General features: G+C 37.5%; 2 protein-coding genes and 1 pseudogene across 2 annotated transcripts; 2 read left to right on the top strand and 1 right to left on the bottom strand.

The window, feature by feature from the left end:
• The first annotated feature begins 108 nt into the window (after positions 1-108).
• Positions 109-1,416, top strand: LOC133978132 (general transcription factor II-I repeat domain-containing protein 2-like; annotated as a pseudogene).
• Positions 1,417-1,435: 19 nt separating this feature from the next.
• On the bottom strand, positions 1,436-11,741 carry LOC133978131 (zinc finger protein 501-like). The gene is made up of 2 exons (XM_062416487.1): positions 11,514-11,741; positions 1,436-5,107 (listed from the first exon to the last, which is right to left on the bottom strand). The coding sequence occupies exons 1-2, from the start codon at positions 11,692-11,694 to the stop codon at positions 4,062-4,064; spliced, it is 1,227 nt and encodes a 408-aa protein (XP_062272471.1). The 5' UTR covers positions 11,695-11,741; the 3' UTR covers positions 1,436-4,061.
• Positions 11,742-18,912: 7,171 nt separating this feature from the next.
• On the top strand, positions 18,913-23,895 carry LOC133977732 (zinc finger and SCAN domain-containing protein 12-like). The gene is made up of 2 exons (XM_062415992.1): positions 18,913-19,116; positions 22,627-23,895. Exons 1-2 carry the CDS (start codon positions 18,945-18,947, stop codon positions 23,295-23,297), a joined length of 843 nt encoding a protein of 280 aa, XP_062271976.1. The 5' UTR covers positions 18,913-18,944; the 3' UTR covers positions 23,298-23,895.
• The last annotated feature ends 2,644 nt before the right edge of the window (positions 23,896-26,539 follow it).

The following is a 26,539-nucleotide window of genomic DNA, read 5'->3' as shown; positions in this document are numbered from 1 at the left end:
ATCTAAACATTGTATAGTTTATTTGGTTTTAATTCTGTAACTGTTGATTGTTCTCAAAAACAAAATTCTAAATCCAAGGGTGTATACAAACATGTTTAATGCTGACACCAATGTACAATGTAAGTGCCTTTGTTATTCTTGTATACATACTAATAAAAAATATGAAACAGAAAATAAATAAGTCAAAAGCGTGCATTGACCATAAACTACATTTCCCATAATTCATGCCGATCATGTTACCCGCGAAGTGACGGCATCCCGCCACTAGATTGCAGTGTATCCTCATCAACGCGATTTTCAACAAGTGGATTTGAGAAATAAAAATGATCCCAAAATGTCCAGGAAGAGAAAAGTTGATGCAGATGGAAGGCTGTTTCAAGAAAGATGGGAAGGCGAATACATGTTTGTGCTTCAAGGAGAAAAAACGGTATGTCTTTTGTGTTATGAGGCAGTGTCGGTTGTCAAAGAGTACAATCTACGTCGGCATTTTGATACCAAACACGGAGCTAAGTATGCCAAAGTTAGCCTTCCAGAAAAACAACAAATTGTCCAAGAATTAAAAGGCAAACTACGATTGCAGCAGAATGTGTTCATGAAAGCCACAACCAAAAACACTGCAGCAGTGAAAGCTAGCTTTATTGTGGCTGAAGAAATCGCCCAAGCTTCAAAGTCTTTTGCAGATGGTGCCTTTTTGAAGCAGTGCATGCTGAAGGTCTGTGAGCAGGTGTGTCCTGACCAGATACAGACTTTTAAAAATGTCAGTTTATCAAGAAACACCATCGCGGACCGAGTTACGGAATTAGCAGGAAACCTGGCCACACAGCTGGCCGAAGAGACACGCAGCTACATAGCTTTTTCATTAGCTGTTGATGAAAGCACAGACAACACGGATACAGCGCAGCTATCCATTTTTATTAGAGGCGTTAAGTCGGACCTCTCTGTCACTGAGGAGCTGTTGAATCTAGCTGCCATGCATGGACCACAACGGGACGGGACATTTTTAATGTAGTGGAGAAGTCCATAAACAAAAATGCATTGCCCTGGGAAAAGTTGGCGGGATTAACTACAGATGGTGCACCTGCAATGTGTGGAGGAAAAGCGGGCTTGGTTGGACTAATGAAGGAAAAAAGAAAAGTAACTGTCACACGCCTCTGATAACGCATCATTGCATTATCCATCAAGAAGCTTTGTGTGGGAAGGTGCTGGGCATGGATAATATCGTGACCACGGTCATGAAAACAGTGAACTTCATTCGAGCGCGTGGCTTGAATCACCGTCAGTTCCAGCTGTTCTTGCAGCAGATGGGCTCGGAGCATGGAGACGTGCCGTATCATACAGAAGTGCGGTGGCTGAATATATATACAATATAGTTGTGAATTGAGACAACCCTGATTTTGTTATTTTGAGTTTATTACATATACTGCATATATGCAGACACATCTGCAAGGCTGTGTGCAGCCATTTGTTTTTGTAATATGCTACATCTGTCACACATGTTCTTAGCAGCTCACAATTGTTGGTTGTACTTATTCTGTTATTCTGCCCCTCTCAACTGTGACAAAAAGGTTTTGAAAAAAATTAATGTCATAACTAGTGTTGGATATTTTTCTTTATTCACTTGGATAGTTTGATCATTGATTGATGGAGTAATGTGGGTCTCTTAACCTGACAATTTAAAAGGATTTATGTTATAACAGAGCAACTAGTAAACATTTTTGTAACACTTCTTTGAATTCTTGAATTGAATAGTTTAGTCTTGTCCTTATTAGTAAGAATATAATAATTGTATATTAATTAATACACATATATGTAAACCCTAACCCTAATCCTAACCCTTCCCATACAAGCAGATGTTTCCTCTGCAGAGAAACATTCCTTCTTACTGCTTGGAAAATATGCCAAACTGTAAGCACAACTGGCTTTTAAAGGGAATGTGAGATGACACTGGTTGGTTTACTGCATGTAATGCCCAAAACACACACATAATTAATAGACTAAGTACAATCCCTTCGAAGCATGCCCCTTGCGCTGCAACCATTTTTTTTCACTGTTTAACTATCAAAGTGAATTTGGACACCCCCTAAATGCACTTGTGCCATGCGCTTAGTTTGTTCAAATAGGGCACTGAGTGATATTTACCAAACTGCTTTGCTGTGTATCTTTGAGCTCTAGCAATCTTGAATGCATTTCCTTCTGCATAAAACATTTGCAAACAAATTAAGTATTTTAAATCCAGGGTTTACATTCGTATTTACTTGAAATCATCTCTGCATTTGCTTGTGCACTGCAAGCAAATGATGTGCACAACAGCCACCTGTATCAACAGTCACAGTAACAGTGAAACCACTGCAGCGCTGATAGTGGGAAAAAATCCTGAGCCTGAACTTTTTTCCGTGCCCCGGGAGGTGGGGAGGGGTGGGGGGTGCTGTGTATGCGGCACCATTTTAACACATAACATATATAACATTATTTGAAAATAACCCTTTTAACTATCTCGCCACACAACTATCTGCCATATTGTCACATTGCTCTTAGCATACTCTGACTACAGATTATACTACAGCAATACAAAGAAAGGTGTTTCTTGATTTTAGGCTGCCAACTCACACCTGGCCAGGGACAACAGATGAAAACTAGCCTTTGGGCTAATTCTGGCATATTTACAGATATATTTATTACTATGCACTGTCCCAGGCAAATAAACTAATACAAATAAAAAGTAGGTGGCAATAGTACTCCAAAGTAGAAAAAGATTTGATTAGTAGCCCAACCATTGACTTAAGGGCTTGAACAACTGATTAACTTTTTTAAACATAAGTGCAAAATATGTACCACTTATTTTAAATAGTTTTTAAACAGTTACAGTGAACTGTAGATAATACTGTAATCCTAAAGTTGTTTCTTCAAAACTAAAAGTTAAGTAAATGACAATGAAATTTACAAATATCTAAAAATAGAAAACTAACAAATATAGTTTACTTCAGAAAACGACCATTCAGTTCCATTAAAACGTGATGTGTGTTGAATGGCACGGACAGTTGCTTTATGGCTAGGGTCTGACTCGCGATGTGAGAGGACTTTTCTGCCGCTGGTTCCATACATCAGCTGCCTTGCACACAACGTGCAGAAACATTTTCCCCCATGTTGCCGGAACTTTTGGCACCAACTCCCAAAGGGCTTGCCATCGCTACCCACCTCCTCTATCCACGCCCAGCGCCATTTATTCTTTATGTCTTTGTCGACATCTTTGGTGTCTTCCGCTGGTTTCATAAACTTGCGGTCCGTCCTGTGAGTTGGGGATCACTTTCGACAGCACGTGAAGCGCCTGCCAGATTGTCAAGACCCGAGTCCCGCCCTACTTTTGATTGGCTAGTATGCTTATTGTTAGTGTGGTTGAGAGAGAAAGCTGCACTTCTCTTGGATCCAGAGCAATGTCTGTTAGATCTGGGTGAACTCCTTTTTTTTGTTTTTTTCGCAGTCACGCCGGTACACCGGAGATCCGGCACGCCGCCGGAATACTATCAGCCATGCCACTGGCAATGTACATTGACATGACAAACAAAACAGGGTCTCCCTCATAAACAAAGAGAAAAAAAAAGAAAGAAAATGCTCCTCTACCAGACGTCTTCAACTCTATAGGGTACCTTTCAATCAAAAGTGGTATTTCAACATTTACACCTTACAGCTGTTTGGTACCATTAAAAACACCAGTATAAGAGAAGTGTATACACTACTATCCGTAACTTAACACCAACACATAAATTAATGGTAATAATACCCAATAAAAGCAAGAGGAAAATGTCATCTTTGTGGCCTATCATACTCTGCTCCCAATCAGTACATTACAATGAGTTGTACTTATTTCTATCTTTTATTATATGTATATGTATGTAATTAGATTGGATAAGGGATTTAAAAGGATTTGACAAATCAATTAACACACTCAGATTCAATAAAATGCCCAAAAAGGCTTTCTTCTTGAATGACAGACTCATTATATCGGTCTGGTTAATTGCACTGTAACTTTTGGACATTTCAGCTGAAGCACCTGCTCTACAGCCTCAGTGATTTTTTTTACCAGGACATTTATGGTTTTTGAGGTGTGACAGCAAACTAAATGTTTTCTCACAAACACTGCAAATGAATGGTTTCTCCCCTGTGTGGATTCTCTTGTGTTTATTCAGATTTCCCTTTTCACTAAATCTTTTACCGCAAAGTGTGCAAGTAAATGGTTTCTCTCCTGTGTGGACTCTCATATGTCTGACCAGTGTCCCTCTTTCGTTATACCTTTTCTTACATACTGAGCAGCTGAAAGGCTTCTCACCAGTATGAATTCTCATGTGTGCAGCTAATGTTCCACTCTGGGTGAAGTTTTTACCACAAACCAGGCAACAAAAAGGCTTTTCTCCAGTGTGTCTTCTCATATGTATATGCAAACTTCCCTTTTGCCTAAATTTCTTACCACACTCAGTACAGTCAAAAGGCCTCTCCCCTGTATGGCATGTTATGTGTCTCTGTAGAGCTGTGTTGTGCTTAAATGTTTTGCTGCATGCCGGACACCTATAGAGTTTTTTCTGATTATGAGATCTGTTATGAGACACATCTTCCTTGTCTTTTACTGCAACTGAAAATGGCTGACATTCAATCATTTGGTTCCAGTTATCATCCAAATCATCAGTCTCAGTTTTAAAACACTGTGAGAGGAAAAACTGGCCATCACTGGCTGCTTTTAAAAAACCAGCAACATCCAAGTCAAAGGCTGATTCTGATCTTCCATATTCCCCTCCAACAGCTACAGCTTTTGGGTTTTGAGCTGAGCTGCTGGCTGGAAGATCTGCCTTTCTGTTCTCATCAGCTTGTTTTTGATGAAGCCGTGAGAACTGAGGATTCTCTTCATCATCTTCACTCTTCACAGTGACAGGATGCAACTGGAACCCTGGTATATCAACTTCCTGCAGTCCTTGAAACTGTTCCCCTTCCTGACTGCTCCGGACTTCCTCCTGCTCCTCTTTAATGCATTTGGGCTCTGGATCCTCCTCGTCCAGACCCTGCTTCTCAGTGGGAACCTCTGCACTGACAATCACCGACTGGATGTCCTGAGACACACCTAAGACACAAAACAGACATATTATGAAAAAATTAAGAAAGATAAGTAAAAACCCTCCCTGGTGGCCACCCCCAGATCTGATAGGTAGTTGGTCAAGTTCGTCAACACAAGAAACAAGAGAAATGCTGTCAATCAATGATGACAGCTGATCAACTGATTTAGGGCCAGTTTTACATTTTTAACTAACACAGTAATGGTCGTACTGATGCTGTAAGAGATGATTTCTGCTCAGCGGACGTTTGGCCATGCAGGTCTGATAGGTGAGCCATGAGATGAACACGCTGCATCTGCTTCTGCTGGTCCGGTCGTTAATCAAACAGGAGGACGGTCACAGTGACAACGTCAGCTGCTGGATAAAAACGCTAAAATTTGTCGATTGAGAGGTATGGTAATTTAATGTTTAGTTATGTCGTAATTACCTCTGAATGTGTAGGAAAACTTTATCTAGCACTAAGTAGCAGCTAAAAGACGAACTACACTGCATTAGCTAACTTAGCAGTCTGCAATCCAAGTTAAGCATTTAACGTTAGCGTTTTGTTTTTTTATTGTTATTTGGATACCGCCATGAAATATGAAACACTGTTTTCTGGACTGAAGACTGAGGGAGTTTTTTGCAGATATATGTGTTCAATACAGCTAATGTTATATTTCTGATCAACCAGTGTGTGAAATATAGTGTGACATGACAGTCTAGATTTAAGTAGCTATAACACAAGAACAAGCTGTGATTTATTTATCTGCTCTGTGATTTAAGGGCTGTTTAAAGAATTTTTTCTCTTGGAGATAAAGGACTTTATGTTTGTATCAATTAGCTCATCTTCACAGTTCACATATTTTTTAGACGTTTAAATAGTCAGAGGCAGAGCAAATTGCATTCAAATGCTTGAGATGCAATATGTGTTAATTGTGTTATTAAAAGTGATCGAAGATGTCGGTAGTTATGTAAAAATAAACCTTTGTAGACATATAAATAAATAAATAATAGACATAATTAGGCACATTGTTCACACTTCCTTTCTTTTTAACATTTTAATGGAGTCAAAGCTGTTATTTAAGGGGTTCCAGAGCCCAAAGAACACCTGCATTTTGCACACTGATTCTAACCCAATCTGACAATGATCCTGCTTGACGTTTGTAGTTATAGCTATTAGGGCTGGACGATTTGTTCTTCATTCATCAATATTTAAGAATACAAATTTCAATTTTAATTTCCCTAATTTCTGAGCTGTGGAAATTAATAAAAGGTAAAAGCAATTGAAGAATGTTGACTCTTGGATGCCATTTTTCTTTAAATAGTATCAATTGCAGGAAAAAAACATACCACATTTGTGTTTTGTGTATTTGCATAACTTTTTCTCTGAAAACAGGAATAAGATCGCTCTCTAAAGCAGTGTTAACTAAAATCAGTGTCCCAGATAAACACGTTCAACTAGACGATTTTGAAGTAAGCTAAAAGTAATTCAAAAGTATTTAGAATAGATTACTTTACTTGAGTAATCCAAGGGAATACATTACAGATTACATTTTAGGACATGTAATCAGTAATCTGTAGGGGAATACATTTTAAAAGTAACCCTCCCAACACTGTCTATGACCAAGTCATAAAGGAACAAAAGACTTCAGCCAGTGCCACCACAGCACAGTCCTCTATTAAAGACACTCCTACAATGCATTACATATTGCTTTTCAATGGAGTTAGACTTGTTTCATAATGATGTGTGTGTGCAGATCGACAATTTGTGTGTAAATGTGTAATCTGTAAATATAAACACCTTCCACAAATACAAAAAAAAAGATTTGTATACTCACAAAAATATTTTGCAAATATAAAACTGATCTACAAATACACAAACAAATCCCACAAATAAAAAATATCTGTGAATACATTAAATTAATTTACAAATAAATGAAAAGCATTTGTGAATATCTTCATAACATTTACAACATTTTGAAAAAGTGAACTCAGTTTTTATTTGTGAATCAAAAAAACATGTGTGGATCTCAGTTCTACGCTTGTGGATTTGCTTTTTACACACAAAGTTTTGAAACAAACCTTCCGCCGGTCCAAACGAAAATCCACTCGTATCACTCGGCCATTTTCGGATAGCAAGTGATCACCTACTGGTGACGTCATTTCTGCTTTTTAAAGTAAGAGCTTCATTCTATGAGCTTTTTTTCCTTTTAAAAAAAAAGTAAAAATCAGCGATAAGTGATTAAGTGATTGAAGTATCAACACTACTAATAAGATGTGAAGTGCTTTGTAACTTTTACCCATCTGAAAGAATAAATGAAAAATATAAAGGATGAGGTGGCTGATAACTGCTAACCAGTAACATGCAGTGAGGTCCATGGATGGGTAGGCAGGATCAGCCAGAGCTTAAATCTCATACAAAAATATATATTTAAACTCAATATTAAAACCACTGCAAAGTCAGTCAAAATGCTGCTGTCAAAAATGTAGCTAGTTACTGACATCAGCGGATTATAGCGCGCACACAATTACTGCCAATCAATTTTCTGAGACATACATTCACCTGCATTTCTACAGGATTTACAGTATAAGAGCACCCAAAGACAAGAGCACAACAAGAAATCACCTGTATCTCAACAACAGCGATGACAACAGCATTGAGAGACCTTGGGGGGGTTCGGGAAGCCAACCCACTGTGGAGGCAGAGAAGCGTTGTGCCTCAATGATTCCCATTGAAGACAGCGTGAGAACAGACTGGCAGAGGTTGAGTCTGCCTCAGCCTCATGTATTCACATACGCCAGCTTTGAAAACAAGTCCTTATATCGTTAAAACAACACATTTCACGTTTTCATTTTTTATTTTTACAACAATAAATCAACAATAAAAACAAAATTATAAAAAAATATAAAAATAACATAATTTTTATTTCTTTTTCTTTTTTCTCATTAGCTTAGGTGAGGCACTGCCTACCCTGCCTCACCTGACTGCACACCACTGCTGCTAACTGAAGAAGCAGCCAAGCCACTGCTTTAGAGAGCTGAACGTCACCCACAAGCATCCTGGTGCCTTTCATACTCAAACAGAAATGTATACTAAAGTGTGTGCTAGATAATATACATAGAACAAATAAACACACACTAATAATCACTGTATGACATTAACATGAAACCATGAATGCACGTCACTTATCACTGATTATTAAAAAAAAAAAAAAAAAAACTCATAGAAAGACTGCATGCTCTTACTTGGAAAAGCGGAAATGACGTCACCAGTAGGTGATCACTTGCTATCCGAAAATGGCCGAGTGATACGAGTGGATTTTCGTTTGGACCGGCGTTTGTTTCAAAACTTTGTGTGTAAAAAGCAAATCCACAAGCGTAGAACTGAGATCCACAAATGTTTTTTTGATTCACAAATAAAAAAACTGAGTTCACAAATGCCTCTTTCAAAATGTTGTAAATGTTATGAAGATATTCACAAATGCTTTTCATTTATTTGTAAATTAATTTAATGTATTCACAGATATTTTTTATTTGTGGGATTTGTTTGTGTATTTGTAGATCAGTTTTATATTTGCAAAATATTTTTGTGAGTATACAAATCTTTTTTTTTGTATTTGTGGAAGGTGTTTATATTTACAGATTACACATTTACACACAAATTGTCGATCTGCACACACACATCATTATGAAACAAATTTAACTCCATACTTTTCTTATTTCCATTTATCATTATATATTTTTATATAGGAGGAGCTGCAGTCCCATCAGTACATTTAAAACTCTAATTTAACTATTTTTAATTTCTAGTTGTGCTATTCAAAAATATTTCAAGTTGATGGTGGTTCAATAAATGCTTATGTTTACAAATCTATGAATAATCGTGTTTTATAATCGTGATTTCAATATCGATCAAAATAATCGTGTTTATGATTTTTGCCATAATCGTCCAGCCCTAATAGCTATTACTTCAAAGTGAATTGACTGACTGACTGATTGATTGATTGATTGATTGAATTACATTTCCCCTCAGGGATATTAAGAGAATAGCTATGAAGGGAAGCAGAGATATTCAGAGATTCTTCTTCAAAAAAGAAAAGAGTCAGAGCCAGCCACAGCTTCTACAAGCAGCAGTGAAAAGGCCCAGTGAAGTCAGCAGCACTACAGCAGTAGTGATGAAGAGCAGTCAGCTCCTCCTGCACAGGATGGTACATCATGCTTGGATAGTTTGAATTTACCATGTAGGCTCACATTCAAGTAGTTTGTCACTCCAGTTATACAATTACAACTGTCTGAAACATCACTACACAACAACAATAGTTAAGATTTCTCAGATATCTGTGTATTCCCACAGCTGACCAGCCACACCCAGAGGAGGAGGAGATAGTGAGAGACGAGTGTGATCCAGCATAAGGTTTACATAACATTACTTTATAGTATATACTTTGTTTGGAGTTAAGATTTGTTTGGTTTATGTTACAATTGTTTATGTACATTTCTCATAAGTTAATTTATGAAGAAGCATCTTAACCCTTTATGATTATAAGTCTTAACTGTTTGATTTAAAAAAACTTCTTAATTTATGCTGAATCAAAGCCAACGTTTCAATGTATACCTTCATCAGGGCCCTGGACATGAATACTGTCTGGGTTGAAAACCACTTTTTGCACATGTTCATACATCACAAGGCATCCTATAGAATGACATTATTCAGTCATCAGGCCATCATCTGTGTCACCTGTATTGTTACCTATGTTTGCTTTACTAATTTAGGTGCCATCTTGTGGTTAAATAAAAACACACCTGGCAAAGAACAAACCAAAAAAAATCTAATTCCAGTATCTCCAACAAATTATATCTAAGCTAAATAATAACATAAACTAAGCATGTAAAGAACAACACATATTTCAGTTTTTTCCTTACAAGCTTAGTTTATGTTTTGCTTACAGATAAACTTTTTTAATAAGGCCTATCTTTAAGTATTAAGCTTTGATTTGAATTTTTTTGGTTTGTTCTGTTGCCTGGATTGCTGTATTTGTAACCACAAGCTGGCGCCTCAATTAGTAAAGCAAACACAGGTAACAATACAGGTGACACAGATGATGAGCTGATGGCTGATTAATGTTATTCTATAGGATGAGCTAATAGCAGTTGAATTTTGCTACCCTAATCTAACTTGTGAAGAGATGAGGACTTTAATCCACTACAAGGAAATGGCTTTTAGAAAATTTGTACCCTGTCCTGAACATAATTACTGATTTTTTTTACCAGCATAGACACCTTTATTTGACAGTTAAGAGACAGTAAATCATGGGAGAGAGAGGGGATGTGACATGCAACAAAGGACCTCCGGCCGGGATTCGAACCACGGTCAGCTGCGTACGTGGCATTAAACTTTGCTATGCCATGGCCACCCCACACTAGCTTTGTGTCCCATCTTGGCCACCCCAGTAAAAATGTCCTGGATACGCCACTGCTACCATCGCCATACAAACTAGACCCACCACTGAGGTAAGTCACACATTCACAAACACATTACTGGCTATTTTCAAGCCACATCATTTACACTGTGGCAAATATGATTGTATCTGTCAGCACTACATCACAGCCACAAGAAATTAATTATTTTTTTTGCTAGATCACGTCAAGCACAATTTGATCTTACTAGAGCAAAGACATCCTCTTCATTAGTCACCTGAAGTCCATGCCTTGAGTACTTTGTTGTGGGGAAAATATTACCACTTGTATTCTGATCATGCTGTGGCTTAGTGTCTAACCCTAACCCTAACCGTCATAGTCATATAATGTAGTGGCCAACGTGTTTGTAGGGTCAACAAAACAACTTAAACTATGTTTGGGTATTTTCAAAGAGAAGTCCAAGGTAACCTGCTGTTTTGAGTTCACCCAAATCAAAATGTTACCTGAATGCTGACGTGATTTACCAATAAATGACAGAAAGAGTTTTAGTGTCTCATAGGGTGAAATAGTGGTTAATTGAGGTTAGATTTTTACCCTATAAATCGAATCCAGCTCGACGCCATCTTGCAAAGATTACATTTTCTCTCTTTTCTGTGGGTGGCTATTATGTAATACTTACTAATACAGTCCAGTCCTATTCATGGCAGCTAATATGAAATGCGACTTGAAACTCGCCACTTTGCATGTGTGACGAATGCTGCTATTGGGTGAGGAGAGTAGTTCATTTGAAAACCAGTTGGGACATAACAGCAGCAAGGGGCTGGATGTTGCAACTACTTGTGTCTGTATTGAAGGCACCACAGTAACGTCCACTTTACGTTCCTGACAGCCAACAGCTAACGTTTTTTAAAGTCATGGTTGGTTACAGCAGTAGTTACACAACAGTTGATTCTGTCACTGTAAGTGCAAATGTAATCCTTATAATAAAAACGTGCTCATTACTTTAACAAGACAAACCTCTTTCGGTGTGTAACTCTGTCTTGATGGTGGGTAGCTGCTCTGCAACCAGTAACCTGCGGTGCCGGTCGATCTCCTCCTCGTACTCAGTTATTGTTTTTTCAAACATCCCTATTATTTCCTCGACAGCCACCGTCAGTCGCTGGCTGACGAACGATCTCAGTAACTGTATAGTAGACATTCTGAGTAAACGGCAAACCGAGAAAGAGGAAAGATATCCGATGGACATGAAGGAGGCCCGACCGGAGGGCTGCACTTCCGGATAGGACTAGGTTGTCGGTCTGTGTTGCTAGGCAATATTAAAGTCAGAGTCCAGTTGAACCCGTGCTGTGTGGGTGTCTTTTTGACGTTACACACTTGTGTAAAATAATAATAAAGAGCAGAACGACTGTGTTCAAACTTGTTAACCAGACTGTATCAACATATCCAGTCCACTGCGGACAAGTGAGCCGTTTTTGGCAAAAACCTAATTTGGATTTTGATGCGCGTTTTTTCCCTGTTGCTATGGTAAAGGTGCAACGGGCGCTTGGAGCAGGAAAAGAAGTCTCCATTCAGCACTCGCATATCCTTACTTCTAACATTATTACTAATTAGTAGGCTACCTCGAATAATCATTTTGGAATAGTCCAGCAGTAAATTATACTTCTGGACTTATTAATTGTAAGACTACTTGCAAAAATACTATCAAATGTGTTTACTGTCTTCCATAAGTAGTTAATGAAATCTATTTTAACTGCCATAAATATAATTTGTCATTATTAAATGTTTTGTTACATATTTTATACTATTTATTTTCATGGATATTCATTTTTTTTGTGTAACACTGGGTAGGAATTTATTTTATGACTGTGTTGCAAGTGGGACTAATTTAATTGTAACAAGCCACTTGGGAAAAAAAGAGCACAAGTGAGTGGAGTGAAGCAGCAGGTGCAGTGTGCACCAGAAGTTGAAACCCGTAAGTTTGTGCAAAGAGACATTTTACTTCTCATTTTGAAGATTTATTTCGGTTTTAAGTATCATATTTTTGTGGACATTATATTTTTTGGAAGATTTGTCAAGTGGACTCATTCCCTCTCGGTTGTGTGCAGCCAGCGAGTTACGTTTATTTCTGTTATGTTGTATTGTGCTTATGTGTTTACATTCTGTATGTACAAATATGTCTTCATTTTGCACACAGTGTATTTAAACAGTTCGATGGTGGCTTGTCATGGTTTATGAGGAAGGAAGAAAATAAAGTCATCTGTATTTGAAGAACCGTGGTCCCGTGTATTTCCTGGAGGGAGTGATATCTATAATGGTGGATTTCCAGATATCAAAAATAAATCTTTTCATCTAACTTTGATGTGGACTAAAAAAGCATCCATAAGTAGACCGTGAGCCTTACATTTTTTGACTCAGTACTTCTTCCAGTACTTGCTCACACACTATCAACCAGGGGCGATTGTAGGATCAGACCTTTAGGGGGGCTCAGCTCACAATGAGAATTTGACATACAATGCCCTGCAAGTGTTCAAACCCTCTGCTAAATTACTCATTTCAGTGGATAACGTAAAGTACAACAATAAATATTAATACATAGTTGAGTGGTCTACTATAATGTATGATAATAATGGTTCAGAATAAACAATCACAGATTTCTACAGAAAGGACCTTAAGATAGTTAATGAACCCTGAGGGAAAGAAAATATGAATGACGGAACCATCCAAAATACATTAGACTGTTAAAATAAAACCATTTGAACCTGTATCTCTAACAGACAGGCTCGCAAAATAATGAAAGTTGTATAAAATGATTTTTAGGAAAAATCCAACAATTATTTATTTATTTTTAGGGGTGCTGAGATCAAATTTAGTGGTGTTTGAGCACCCCTAAAAAAAGGTCTAAAATAACCCCTGCTATCAACTGCTCTTACAGTGTACTTTTTCAGTAATCCAGTGTCAAAGGCCAAATCCAGTTCTGTTCAGTGTCTCTTAAAGTAAATGATCAGTTCTTTAGCTTTGCTTCTGTTAAGAGACAAGTTGTTTGCACAACACTATGCAGACAGCTTCAGGATCTCTCTCTGTACACCGACTTATCTCCATCATGTATGAGTCCAACCATGGTGGTATCATCAGCAAACTTAATTATGATATTTGAGGGGTGGAGTAAATAGGAGAGGGCTCAGCACGCAGCCCTGTGGGGAGCCAGTGCTGAGGATACAGGTGGAGGAACAGTAAGGGAGGACCTATTTTCACAGTTTGTGAGGAAGTCTTTAATCTTTGATGATGGGGGGGAGTCCAGTAAATTGGAAAGAATAAAGTAGATGTGCATTCAAGATTCTGTTATAGGTACATTATAATAATTATCATTTTCTGTTTAGATATGGTAATTTATGTCCATTTCATTACATGTGGCAAGTCTGTAGCATATTGGCTTCAAAGACCAATTTCATATCAAAATTCATTAAGGCCTTTGGTATTTCAGACACAAATGCCAATGAAAATCCTTCAATTTAGAACCACCAGTTTTTAAACTGATAACAGTTGTAATTGTACAATATACAATTAAGTCTCCTTAATTGTAGCTAATTATATCATGTCTAGATTTAAAGCAGGTCTGATTACAACTTTAAAAAAATAAAATAAACATTTACATGTATTTTCTATATTTCTGGGACAAACTGTCCCATGTAGTACCAGTGCCCCTTGATGTTTTATACAAAATAAGCCAACCTACATATCATAAATTTCATTTTGTGTTTTTGGAAGGTGTCTTTTCTAACTAAATATCAGAAGTTCCTGCAGTTCCCAATAACTTGAAGAGTGACTTGCCGTCTGCTAATATATGTCATTTATACATTGTCCATACATGCCATATTTGGTATTAAGGTAAGGTAGGGTCAACTTTATTCATACCTAGGGGTATGAATGAAGTTGACCTTACCTTACCTTAATATTCAAAATTGACACAACAGTAGTCTTGTAATGTTGAAGTGATAAACAATAAAATATACAATAAACACCCTCTAAAATAATTTGTAATTATATAAATCTACAATATACATAAATTCCTTAAGTATATATTTATGACGTTTTATGTTGTAATTAACATATATATACACATTTATTTTATCATTATTTTAATCATAGTATTTCTGTAAAAAAAAATCCTGCATTTTACATTCATTAGCAAACAAATTTCATTTTATGGCCAGCATTTGTTATGTGATTTGAATACCCATTAAGAGTAGTACAGTATCAGTACCTGTATCATTAAAATTGTCACAGAAAGTATTGGTACTGTATCGAAATTGAAAATGTTGGTATCACCCATCCCTGTGCACACAAACTGTATGCCACACACTGCACCTTCTCCAGCCTTTACAAGCTTTGTCTTAAAAAATAAAATAAAAAATCGAGGGAAAACCAATACACAAACCATTCATAATTGCTAAATCAGGCTAAAATAGAACGCTCAGAGTGATACTAAATGAAGAGCCGTTTGGGAGCCGTAAGAGCTGGCTCTTCTAAGGGAGCCGAGCCAAAAGAGCCCAATCTTTGAAAAGAGCCGGATTGCCCATCACTAGTAGCGCTTTTCAATCAATTTTTATCAATCAATCTTTATTTGTATAGCGCCAAATCACAACAAAGTTATCTCAAGGCACTTTACACATAGAGCAGGTTCTAAACCGAACTCTTCAGGTTTTAATTTTAAAGAGACCCAACATTCCCACATGAGCAGCACTTAGTGACAATGGCAAGAAAAAACTCCCTTTTAACAGGAAGAAACCTCAGGCAGAACCAGGCTCAAAGTGGGAGAACATCTGCCTCGACCGGTTGGGGTAGAGAGGAGAGAGAGGAAGAATAGGAGAGAGAGAGAAGCACATAGAAAATAAACATTGAAGCTAGAAGGTCCAGGACTGGAATCTGTCATCCGGACGTCTACAGGCCCAGATTACCTGTGAGACCAGAAAGCACAGACAACTCCGGGGAAGAAGTTTAGGTTATTGAATGCATAAATAGTACATGAATGTTAAAGGATATAGATGGATGGAGAGAGAGAGAGAGAGGAGGAGAGAGGAGCTCAGTGCATCATGGAGGTAGGAGTCCCCCGGCAGTCTAAGTCTATAGCAGCATAAACTAGGAGCTGGCTAACTATAAGCTTTATCAAAAAGGAAAGTTTTAAGCCTGCTCTTAAAAGTAGAGAGGGTGTCTGCCCTCCGGACCGAATCTGGGAGATGGTTCCACAGGAGAGGAGCCTGATAACTGAAGGCTCTGCCTCCCATTCTACTTTTAGAGATACTAGGTACCACAAGTAGGCCTGCGTTCTGGGAGCGCAGTGTTCTAGTAGGTACATAAGGTACTATGAGCTCTTTAAGGTATGATGGAGCCTGACCATTAAGAGCTTTAAAAGTGAGGAGAAGGATTTTAAATTCTATTCTTGATTTTATGGGAAGCCAATGCAGTGAAGCTAAAATAGGAGTAATGTGATCTCTCTTTCTAGTTTTTGTCAGAACGCGTGCAGCTGCATTCTGGACCAGTTGGAGAGTCTTTAGAGACTTGTTAGGACAGCCTGATAATAATGAATTACAATAATCCAGCCTAGAAGTAACAAATGCATGGATTAGTTTTTCAGCATCATTTTGAGACAGGATGTGTCTGATTTTTAAAATGTTACGCAGATAAAAATAGGCACTTGGACACTTGCTGTTTTTTCAAGATCTCACCACTGCTTTGTGAGTAAAGTTATGTGATCAGTTCAATCCGTTTTTCAAAGAGAATGTGTAAATGCAAAAACAGTTTCTCAAAGTGTATCAGTAACAGTCTGTACCTTGGTTTACATTCGGCTTGGTTATTTCCTTTATAATTTACCATATGCAGTTGCTGACTGTAAAATCTCCGCCAACCAACTGTAATTTCTCATTTCTTGTACTGTATTTTTTATGGTGAAATTCTGGCAACCACAGCTGCCAGTATTTAACCGTAAAGTTGAATTTTGCAATAAAAAACCGTACTATATAATACAGTTGTACTGTGTTTATCACTGAGATATAGTGTAATCAGATTTACAGTATATCTGCTATTTTAAACATAGCTTACCGTAAACATGTTTTTATTAAAACTGTTATTTTTAAAGCAAATTACTGTAAACAGGTTAACAATAGATCTTTTTTTCATTTTGATTTACCGTAAACAAAAACAGTTCTCTACTGTGAAATTAACGGTTGCCAAAACAACCTACTGTAATGTTTCATACATTGTGACTGTATTTTTTACAGTGAAATTCTGGCAACCACAGCTGCCAGTATTTTACCGTAAATTCTACAGATTTTTTTTTACAGTGTACAAAATGGGAGACGTGTCATGTGTAGGCTACCTGGTTTTATCTATTTGCTCAACCAACCATTTTGCTACCATTTCAGAATCCATCTTGGATGGGTTTAATATGAGCTTATTGAATCTACAACTACTAGAAATAAATGTTCCCTTCTGCTGGATACCAGCTCATGTTGGAACAGAAGGAAATGATGTTGCATGTAAATTGATAAAAATTCATTAAACAAAAATGAAAATGGTGTTTTAGAGATTAGTTTGCTAAATCAATAATTCAGCAGGAAATCTGGAATTACGACATGAAGGGTATAGAGATTAGTGCAAAATTCAAAAGCCTGTTAGAGTTAGAAGTAGTCGAGGTAAATGTAAGAAAGAAGATGTAATTTTCTTATATTTGGACATACAAGATTAAATACTGCTCTATATACCATTAAAAATACAGAATCAGATAAATGATGAACATGTGATGATAAACTGTAAGAAGCTCAGTGTACTGTAGTAACAGAAAGACTGAAGTGTCTGGTGATTGAATTGGGCAGGGAGTGAAACATCACAGGTCTGTTTCAAGGTAGGGGATCAACAAATACCAGATAAAAGGGTTATATCAAAATACTTTAACACGTTTAAAATCTAGAACATAACTTCAGCATAAAGTCTTGTTTGTTTATTTAACTTTTTGGAATTAAGGCCCATTTATGCTCAACGTATGTACGAAAATGTATACGTCCTTTTCAAACAATGTTACCGTCACTGCTCACTTACTTCCATGCGTCCTTTATGTTGGCATGGATGTTAACCAATACATCCACCAGGGGGCAGCACAGAGTCAAAAGTTTATGACAACAACAAATTCGAAAACAAACATGGCGACTGTGGAGGAGATATTGACAATATACCTCTTGCATAAAAGACAAAAACGATATGTTTAAAGTTTCTAACCAACTCGGACAACCTTTCCTCAAAAAGTTCTGCCATATGGAACAATAAAGACATCGTATATAGAAACAAATCCTTATTTTACCCTTATTGGTTTACTCACAACATACTCTTGGTTTGTCAGTTGTTTAACTCAGATGGATCATTAATGACATATCAAGAATGTATCTTAAAATATAGTATCGTAATCCCTATTAATGAATTTAATATTGTTGTTATAAATGCAATCCCTGATGGAGTAATTATGTTATTTAAAAGTACAGCAGGACAGAATCCAACATTATTACCCACTGATCCAACCACGCAATAGTAATCGTCGTATACGCTCATTATTTCAGAAAGATGTCGTATCAATTCCATATGTGGTAACTTATTGGAACACATTTATTAATAACCTTGACTGGAAAAAGATTTGGAACGTGCCAGCTAGATATATGATAAATAATAAAATGAAAGAAGTATCTTTTAAAATAATTCACAGATTTTACCCATCAAAAGTTTTTTTTACAACGATTCAAAAAGGATATAGATGTAAGTTGCTTCTTCTGTGAAGGACAACCTGAATATGTTTTTCATTTATTTTTTTCTTGCCCCTCCTCTACCAAATGATGGGAAGATATTTGCAACTTGATTTCTTCTTGTATTGAACCACATTTTTCCTTTTGTTTTGAACATATATTGTTTGGCTTCATTGATTATCCATCTACAAAAAAAAACAGATATATGTCATTAATCTTATTATACATTTAGCCAAATGGCATATCCACAAATTTCGATATACTAATCAGAAACGTCTCTTTTCCATCTTTGAAAATGAGGCCAAACAATAAATTAAAACTATTAGACATTCCTCTAATATGAAAGCCATTAAGACTTTTGATTTATGTGTATTTGTGTAATTGTAATGTGATATTCTGAAATATTGTCTCTGAATGTATGTAGCCCCCTGGCGGTTGTCGTTACATTGTATTATATTGCACTGTACAGCAATGTGTTCTTAAAAAAGATTTTTTTTTTTTTAAATGGGCCTTTAATGTCACACACTCCGATACAGTAGGTGGCGGCATGCACCTTAGTTTGTAATTTACGAAGAAGAAGAAGAAGAAGAAGAAGAAGAAGAAGAAGAAGAAGAAGAAGAATATAATTTACTTCTCTTCATTCGGACACAAACATCTACGGGAAATGTCAGCGTTTGAGAACCTGAAGGAGTTCGCCGAGCAGCGGCTAGCTGCGGCGGTCGATGAAATATTTGAATATTTTGAGAAAACAGTAACTGACTATGACGAAGAATTGGACTGTTATGTGAGGTTGTTGGATATTATTTTACAACCTCAAATAAGGCTTCAAAGAGCAGGTTTGTTCTCAATTTACAGCTTAACGTTAATTATACTGTGTAACTTGCTTTGCTTCGCTAATGTATACATACATTACCTAACTTCTGCCTTTATTGCATGACTGGGGTTAAAGTGCTATTTTTTATAACGTGCACACCCTTACGACTTTTGTAAATTGGGTGATATGTGACTCACTAAACTTGCCAGTTTTGATTAATTGGCGTTTGTAGAGTCACAAAACCAAACGTTACATGCTTTAATGGAATATTTAGCAGACAATGGAAGACCTCTTGCTGTGATGTGTGGGTTGTCTTGTGTTGTGTTGGGGTTTATTTCAGGAGCGTGCGCCTGCATTTAAAGACACATTTGATGCATTGTATCAGTCTGATTAACAACTTTTACATCAAAGTGACACATTATGTTGTATGCATGGCTTGTAGATCAGTTGTTGAGCAGTTGTGGGCTCAACCACGTATGTGCATTATTCACCATGCTGCAGCGGCAGGTAGTCTCGCGACACTTCCTGTGGCAACTCCAGCTGCCACTGGTGAGGCGGCTGCCAGTCAGCTGCCGCAGCCCTTCCTCTGTTTTTACTAACTACCACGGCATGGTAGGGTGTTTGTATGTGTTTATGAACGAGTTGCCTTTGTCAACGGTCAATATATATTAATACATATATATTATACAAAGCTAGATCCTCATCATTCCACCTGTTCTAAACTACAAATTATTAACTTACGACCACGAACTGCCACCCATTTTCTGATGAGTAGATTGAAGTGTAGAAGTTTAAAAAATATATATATATGATTAATTTCTTCTGGAGATTGAATCGGCTTCCCTGCTGAGTCCTTAAAGCGATGGCGTAATTTCGACCTAGCGTCATATGCACCATGCGGTCTATCTAACCACCCGCAAACTGGTGGAGTTAGAGCCATCAGCCGTATGGCTTAGTACAGGCGCTAAAGGACCCACCGAGATAGTGGGTTTACTTTGTTCCGTCTTATTTGATTTGCCAGGTATTTACCAGATTTATAATTATATTGAAGTTCTCATATCTGAGTCTTTGTAAAAGGACATTTGTTTTCTGATTTAATATTGTATTAAGTTGAAAGTTAAAATTTGAAAAGGTGAAAACCGACAGCTATCGCCAAGTCCTAAATCATAGGACACAAGATACAATGAAATTTCGTTTGGCAGCAATTCTTGTAGCAGCTACAATCAGTATAAATATAAATAAATATATATGTATTAAAATAAATAACAATGTATCTAAAAATCAAGCAAGAACAAGTTAAAGTGCAGGTAAAATTGCATGTTCATGGTTCCTGCAGCAGTCTCTTCAACGCCATGGGGAAGAAGCTGTGTTTGAGTCTGTCTGTACGGGCTTGCATTACTCTGAGTCTGGTGAACAGAGAGTGACCTGGGTGAGTGGGATCATTCTGTATCTTTTTGGCACGTCGGAGGAGACGTCTCGAGTAGATCTCATCTAGGCTAGGGAGTGGGGAGCCAACGATCCACTGAGCTGTCTTGTGGGGTTTATCTGTTTTAGCTATGCTATGCTGTAAAGGATGCTTTTGTTTTCTTGGTATTTACAGTGCTCTGTCTCAGTTACTTTCTTCTTGACTTGAGTAAGTAACTTGAGTATTTGGTCTTAATATGACACCAGAGTTTACATGGCCTCATATTGTTATTAGCTAGTACCTCTTTGCTAATAAAATACTGTGACAGCGGAGCTTCATCAGGACCAATCCATGATCATCTAAAACTTTAAATAATAATGGTCATATGTTCTCCATTTTCTGTCTTCTCTCTCACTGAAGGTGTTCAAATTGATATATTTTGCCCCGTGCATAGCTGAAGTTTGATAACCAGATGTTTACAGTTAAGTGTGTTGTTGTATTTGTGCAGTTTACTTTTATTGTATTAGCAATATGTTATAATATATAATCATTAAAATAACGTGCTTATATTTTTTTTTCCAGAATGGTTTCTATTCTTTGTACCTGATGATTCATAATCTAATTTGTGAACACGTCTGTACACTCTCCAAAACGTACGTTGTTTTAGGGCTAAGTGGTATATTGAGTTTTTAAGACATCAACGTATTTTCAAACAAGATATAGGACGAGAAGTTCTTCTTTTGTGCGGATTATATTGTTAAATTACTGAATGAAGTTGTGACAACTTTCCAACTCCTCTGTCCCTGCTGCACGGAGGGTTCAGCTCCAGCCCTCTGAGACAGAGGAGAGGAGCAGCTAACATTAGCCTCTGCTATAGTTTGCTGTCACCTCTCTTCACGTTGCTCTCCTCTGCCCTCAGAGAGTCTGTTCAATGCAGGAATATTATTACTGTATTCCTCCTCGCTGTTTTGTTTAAAAGGTCCGGACATTGAATTGGACAGAGTTGCTATGTCAGTCAGCGGCTACAGGACGCTGTTATTAGCAGCTGTGGTCGAGCAAACTAGAGAGTGAATGAAGTGAGGGAGCGCTGACAGTAAGAAAGAATCCCACTCACCTCCACTCAACCCTGCAGCTCTACCTCAAACTTCTGAATTTGAAACACCAGCGTGCTGTTTAAAAGCACACAGCAGCAGCTTTATACTGGTTTGATTGGTTCAGATTAATGCAATCTTCTTTATTTCCATCTGTGAAATAAATCAACTCTGATCCTGATCCACTTCTAAGTCATCTTGAAGTCGAGTCTTATTGATTAGCAGACAGTTGGTTTAGTTATTTGAAGAAACGCAATGTAGAAAAAGGTATTTACTGAAACAATATTTTACATGCTCTCAGAGTACAATACAATACAATATACTTTATTGTCCCACTTAGGGAAATTTGTCTTGGACTCAGCAACTGTGCCATAAATGCTTTGACAGCCACAATGACAACAGACAAAACATCACCAGCCATACCATCCCAACAACAATGACATAACAGGAGTGCACCAGAATGATGCATTTGACTTAAAAATGTATACAATTTTCTTCCGGGGGAGCATGCTGTGGAAACACTGTTGTACATCAATTGGGTATTTATGGTTGTTATTTCTATCTATCAATATATATATATATATATATATATGTATATATATATATGGGGGGCCCTGAAGGGGAGTGTGCCCTTACAAGCTAGAACCACCCCTGATGTGATTAGTCGATTTAATTGTTTCCATAATTGATGACTAGTCGACTATCAAAATAGTCGTAAGTTGCAACCTAGGAATGAAAGCAATTAAGTGTCATGTTGGAGTGTTATGGTGCAGAAGAGCCTAGTTTTCTCATGATTAAGTTGGAATTATGAGACACAATTATTATGAGGAACCAAAGTCATAAATACAGGGTATAATCTGAATGTTGTTTGTACTTGACTGTTTTTGGCACTTGAATGGCTAAAGGAAGTAAAATCTCAAAAGTCAATGTACATCAAATCGTAACATAAAATCCTGAAACAGTTTTATCACACTCGGATCAACATAAAGTCACATATATTCATTTTTGTGTGTGTGTATATCATTACTCTTTGCAGATGTCCATTCACTGACTGACAGTGCTGAGGTTCCCCCTGAGCAGGAGATGAGGTCCAGTCTGGACCAGGAATCCCCAGAGTCCCCAAGAATTAAAGAGGAACACGAGGAGGTCTGGAGCAGTCAGGAGAAAGAGCTCTTAAAAGGACTGGAGAAAGCTGATATCACTCTCATCTCTGTGAAAAGTGAAGATGATGAAGAGAAACCTGAGTTATCGCAGCTCCATCAAAGCCAAGTTGTGGAGCACAGAGAGGTAGAGGCTCCAGCCAGCTTCCCAACTAAACACATGAAAGCTGATGTGAATGAAGAGGACAGTGGAATATCAGAACCAGTCTGTGATGTACAAGCAGTTCGTACTGACAGCAGTGTAGACATTTATGAACCAGAAACTGAAGATAGGAATGATTTGAACAGATGTAATGCTGGTAAACTGCATAAGCCTTTCAGCTGTTTATTTTGTGAAAAACGTTTTGTCTGTAAATTGGATTTGGTGATACATGCAAGAGGTCACACAAGGGGAAAACCATTTAGGTGTTCAAATTGTGCTAAATGTTTTAGCTACCGCACAGCTCTTAAACAACATATGATGCTCCACACGGGAGAAAAACCTTTCACTGGCAGAGTGTGTGACCGAAGACTCATCCGGAAGTCACAAATCAAAACCCAAAAGTAAAAACACATCCCACTTTTTTTAACATCCACCTGAGTGCATTAAAACAGTCATAGAAGGAACATAATGGTTTGATGTGAAAGTGCATTGTTTTTCTTCTGTTCATAGCCCAGAGAGTAGTTCACTATGGACGGTCTTCACAAATGGAAAAATGATCATTATTCACTGTCTGTATGTGTTAACCCTGTGATTGGCAGGTAACCTGTTACCCAATGTGATTTGGAATCGGCCAGAAATTCCGTTTCTCTGTGGAGGGGGAAGAACGTCTAATGACTTCCTTCAAAAGTTAAAAAGTCCCACTTTGATCTTTTATGCTTCTTTTAGCTGTTTTTCCTTTTTTTCTTATCCTTTTTAGTATTATTGTGTGACCTGCATGTTTAACTAAAGCATAGAACATAGATGGTGTGAAAATGCTGTATTTACAGTACTTACAATTGACACTGAAACATGGTATCAACCTATGATTGTAATTTGTGTAAATCACAGATTAAGCAAACATGTAAAGCATGTGTTGATTCCAGCTTGTCAAATGTGAGGATTTGTTTTTTTCCTGTTTCCTAAATTAAAGATGTTTGGGATTGTGGAAAAAACCACCAATTTATGCCGTCTTGGATTCTGGGAGTTTGTGATATTTTAGTTTTTTTTTCTTCTCATATTTGAGATAAATAAATGATAAAATCAAATTATAGAAATGAGAATTGAACTTTTGCAATGGTGAAAATGTTTAGGTTTCAGTTTGTACAGCATTTCTCTCAACACCAAGACATTCACAGGCTAAACATGACTCGCTGGAAAGAATTAGACCTGTTGAGTGTTCACATCTTGTCTGGATGTTACTGAAAGTCCAGAACTGTTCATGTTCTAGCAAGAGGAAGTGCAGCAGTAGGTAATCTGACTTTAGAAAATACATTGTGAATCACAGGAACATGCTTTACTTAACATGAAATGAGAGATTATGGTGCGGCATTAATCTATCAAACTGTAGCTTCAGCTCTAGTTCATAGGAATAACATTAAGACTGAACAAGAACAATGAGCTGGGTTTACACTTACATACTTATCGCTTTGTACTGTGTTAATGACCTGTCCCTGGATGATGAGCGGCTGAATGGGGGGCTTAGTTCTGCGGAAGTCCACCACACGGTGTTCAGCAGGAGTTGGCATTACTCCAGACAGTGAAGGCTTCTGCGAGGTCTCTGTACTCCTGTTCCTATCCATCTCTGACACACGCCTGGTGGCGTACACCATCTGGGCCTGCTGCCTTTCCTGGATGCAGCCTCTTTAACTCCACCCCCACATCATTTACAGACCAGGGAGGGAGAGGAGAAGGAGATGCAACTGAGGGGTCAGGTGTGAAGACGTGCAGAAGAGGAAGTTGCAGCTGAGGCTGTGGGACACAAAACAGATGAGGCAGGTCCAGATGATGAAGGACCGGCCTTGGACACACTGTCAAATCTGTTATAGAACAGGTTGGCTCTGTCCACATCACCAGTTACTGCCTGCCAGTTCTTCTGTTTATAGTCTGTTATGGTACTCATCCCTCTCCAGGGGTCCGTTCCATAAAGGCTGATCCACATTCTCGCAATCAAACTAATTCAAGACAGGCTCAAGTATTCAGACTGATTGCGTGTGCACGCCATTCATAAGCAGCCCAAGACGTCGAACACAGATCAAATGGATTCACAATGACAACATCCACCACAAAAGAGCCACACAGCAGCAGTCTCCAGCACACACTTCTGAGACATACAGTATGAAGAATTTAAACATATGATCACAAAAAACAATAAATAAAATCCAAGAGAAAGGATGGCAGGAAATTGCTGATTGATTGAATGGGTCTGATCTGTCTCTGAAGGTGCGCTGTTGTTGCAGTGCCCTGTGTACCATGTCAGCTCAGTCATGTGCAAGATTTCAATCAAGGGACACGCCTTGACTAACAGAGAAACAGTGCATGCACTGCAAAAATAGCCCCTCTCAAAATAAGCCAAATAATCCTGAATCCAGCCAAATTGTCTTGTATTGAGCAAAAACATTTGCCAATGGGGTAAGAAAAATTTACTTGGTTAGAATTTTTTAAACTAACAAAAAAGTCTAGGCACTGAATACTCAAAATGTACCTTTAAACTAGACTAAAATTGAAGCAATCCGTGCTTACTTCAAGCAATGATATCACACTTATTTAAGACAGAATTCTTGCAATGAGTATTGTAGTCCCTGGTTGAGCAGATTATAAGAATTCATATACTAAAAATAAGATAATAACTAGCAAATAAGATTTTTTTTTCCAGGACATGCAGCAAAAGTGCTCCAGTCAGGATTCAAACCCAGGTCCCTTGCTTATGTGGCATGCACTCTAACCATTCGACTACCTGCACACCCTTTTATATTTAGCTATCTGCGAAAATTGATGCAAGATTAAAAACTAGCAAAAAAAAAAAAACAATTTCTTGAAATCACAGAGTGATTTTATTTCTGCATTCAGAAATAAACAGTACAAGAATATCTGGCGATCGTTTCACGTAGTTCTTATAAATCATAAAATATGACAAATAAGAGAATAACATGCAGGATTTACCCACTTTGTGATTGTTTAGGTTTTTCATAAATTCTTCAACAATAACAAATTTGTCTTAACTTTTACATTAGTGAAAACAGGAAAAGGCTAACACTAATTTGGCTGCTGCCAAAACACTATAAGATCACTACGTTCCATAGGTTCCTATAGATCCATGATGCAGAACAAGCTTACTCGTTGAAAGCCCTCCACTCTGCAATGGCTTTCTTGTACGATGCTGTTGAATCTCGCTCATGTATTGATAGTGATTTTATGGCATATGAAAGAGAGATCCTAAACTTGGCACAAGCAACTGAGCTGAAATCCATTGATAGCCTTGTAGATTTCACTCCATATTACAGCTTTACTGTCAAGGATATGGTATATGTGCCAATGAAATACTACCTTGGGGATATGATTGGACTACACAAAGCCTCACCTGATGTAGGCCTATTGTAAAAGGCACTGTGTTTCATGTCAATGTAATTTGATTATAAACTTGTGCATTATTGACACTTTCATATAGCAATTTTTTCAATTGCCTTCTAACACTTTTGCAATAAAGATAAATAGTTCAGCAATCTCTGAGTTCATAGCATTCAATTTCAAGTTAATTGCTAAGAGTTTTGAGTAAGGTTCTTCAGTTTGATCTTGAGGTTGATCTTGCACTTTGTTTTGATATATTTCTG

This window comes from Scomber scombrus, chromosome 3 (assembly GCF_963691925.1).
Source record: "Scomber scombrus chromosome 3, fScoSco1.1, whole genome shotgun sequence".
In the NCBI taxonomy this organism is placed as follows: domain Eukaryota; kingdom Metazoa; phylum Chordata; class Actinopteri; order Scombriformes; family Scombridae; genus Scomber; species Scomber scombrus.
This window is presented reverse-complemented; position numbering and strand designations above follow the sequence as displayed.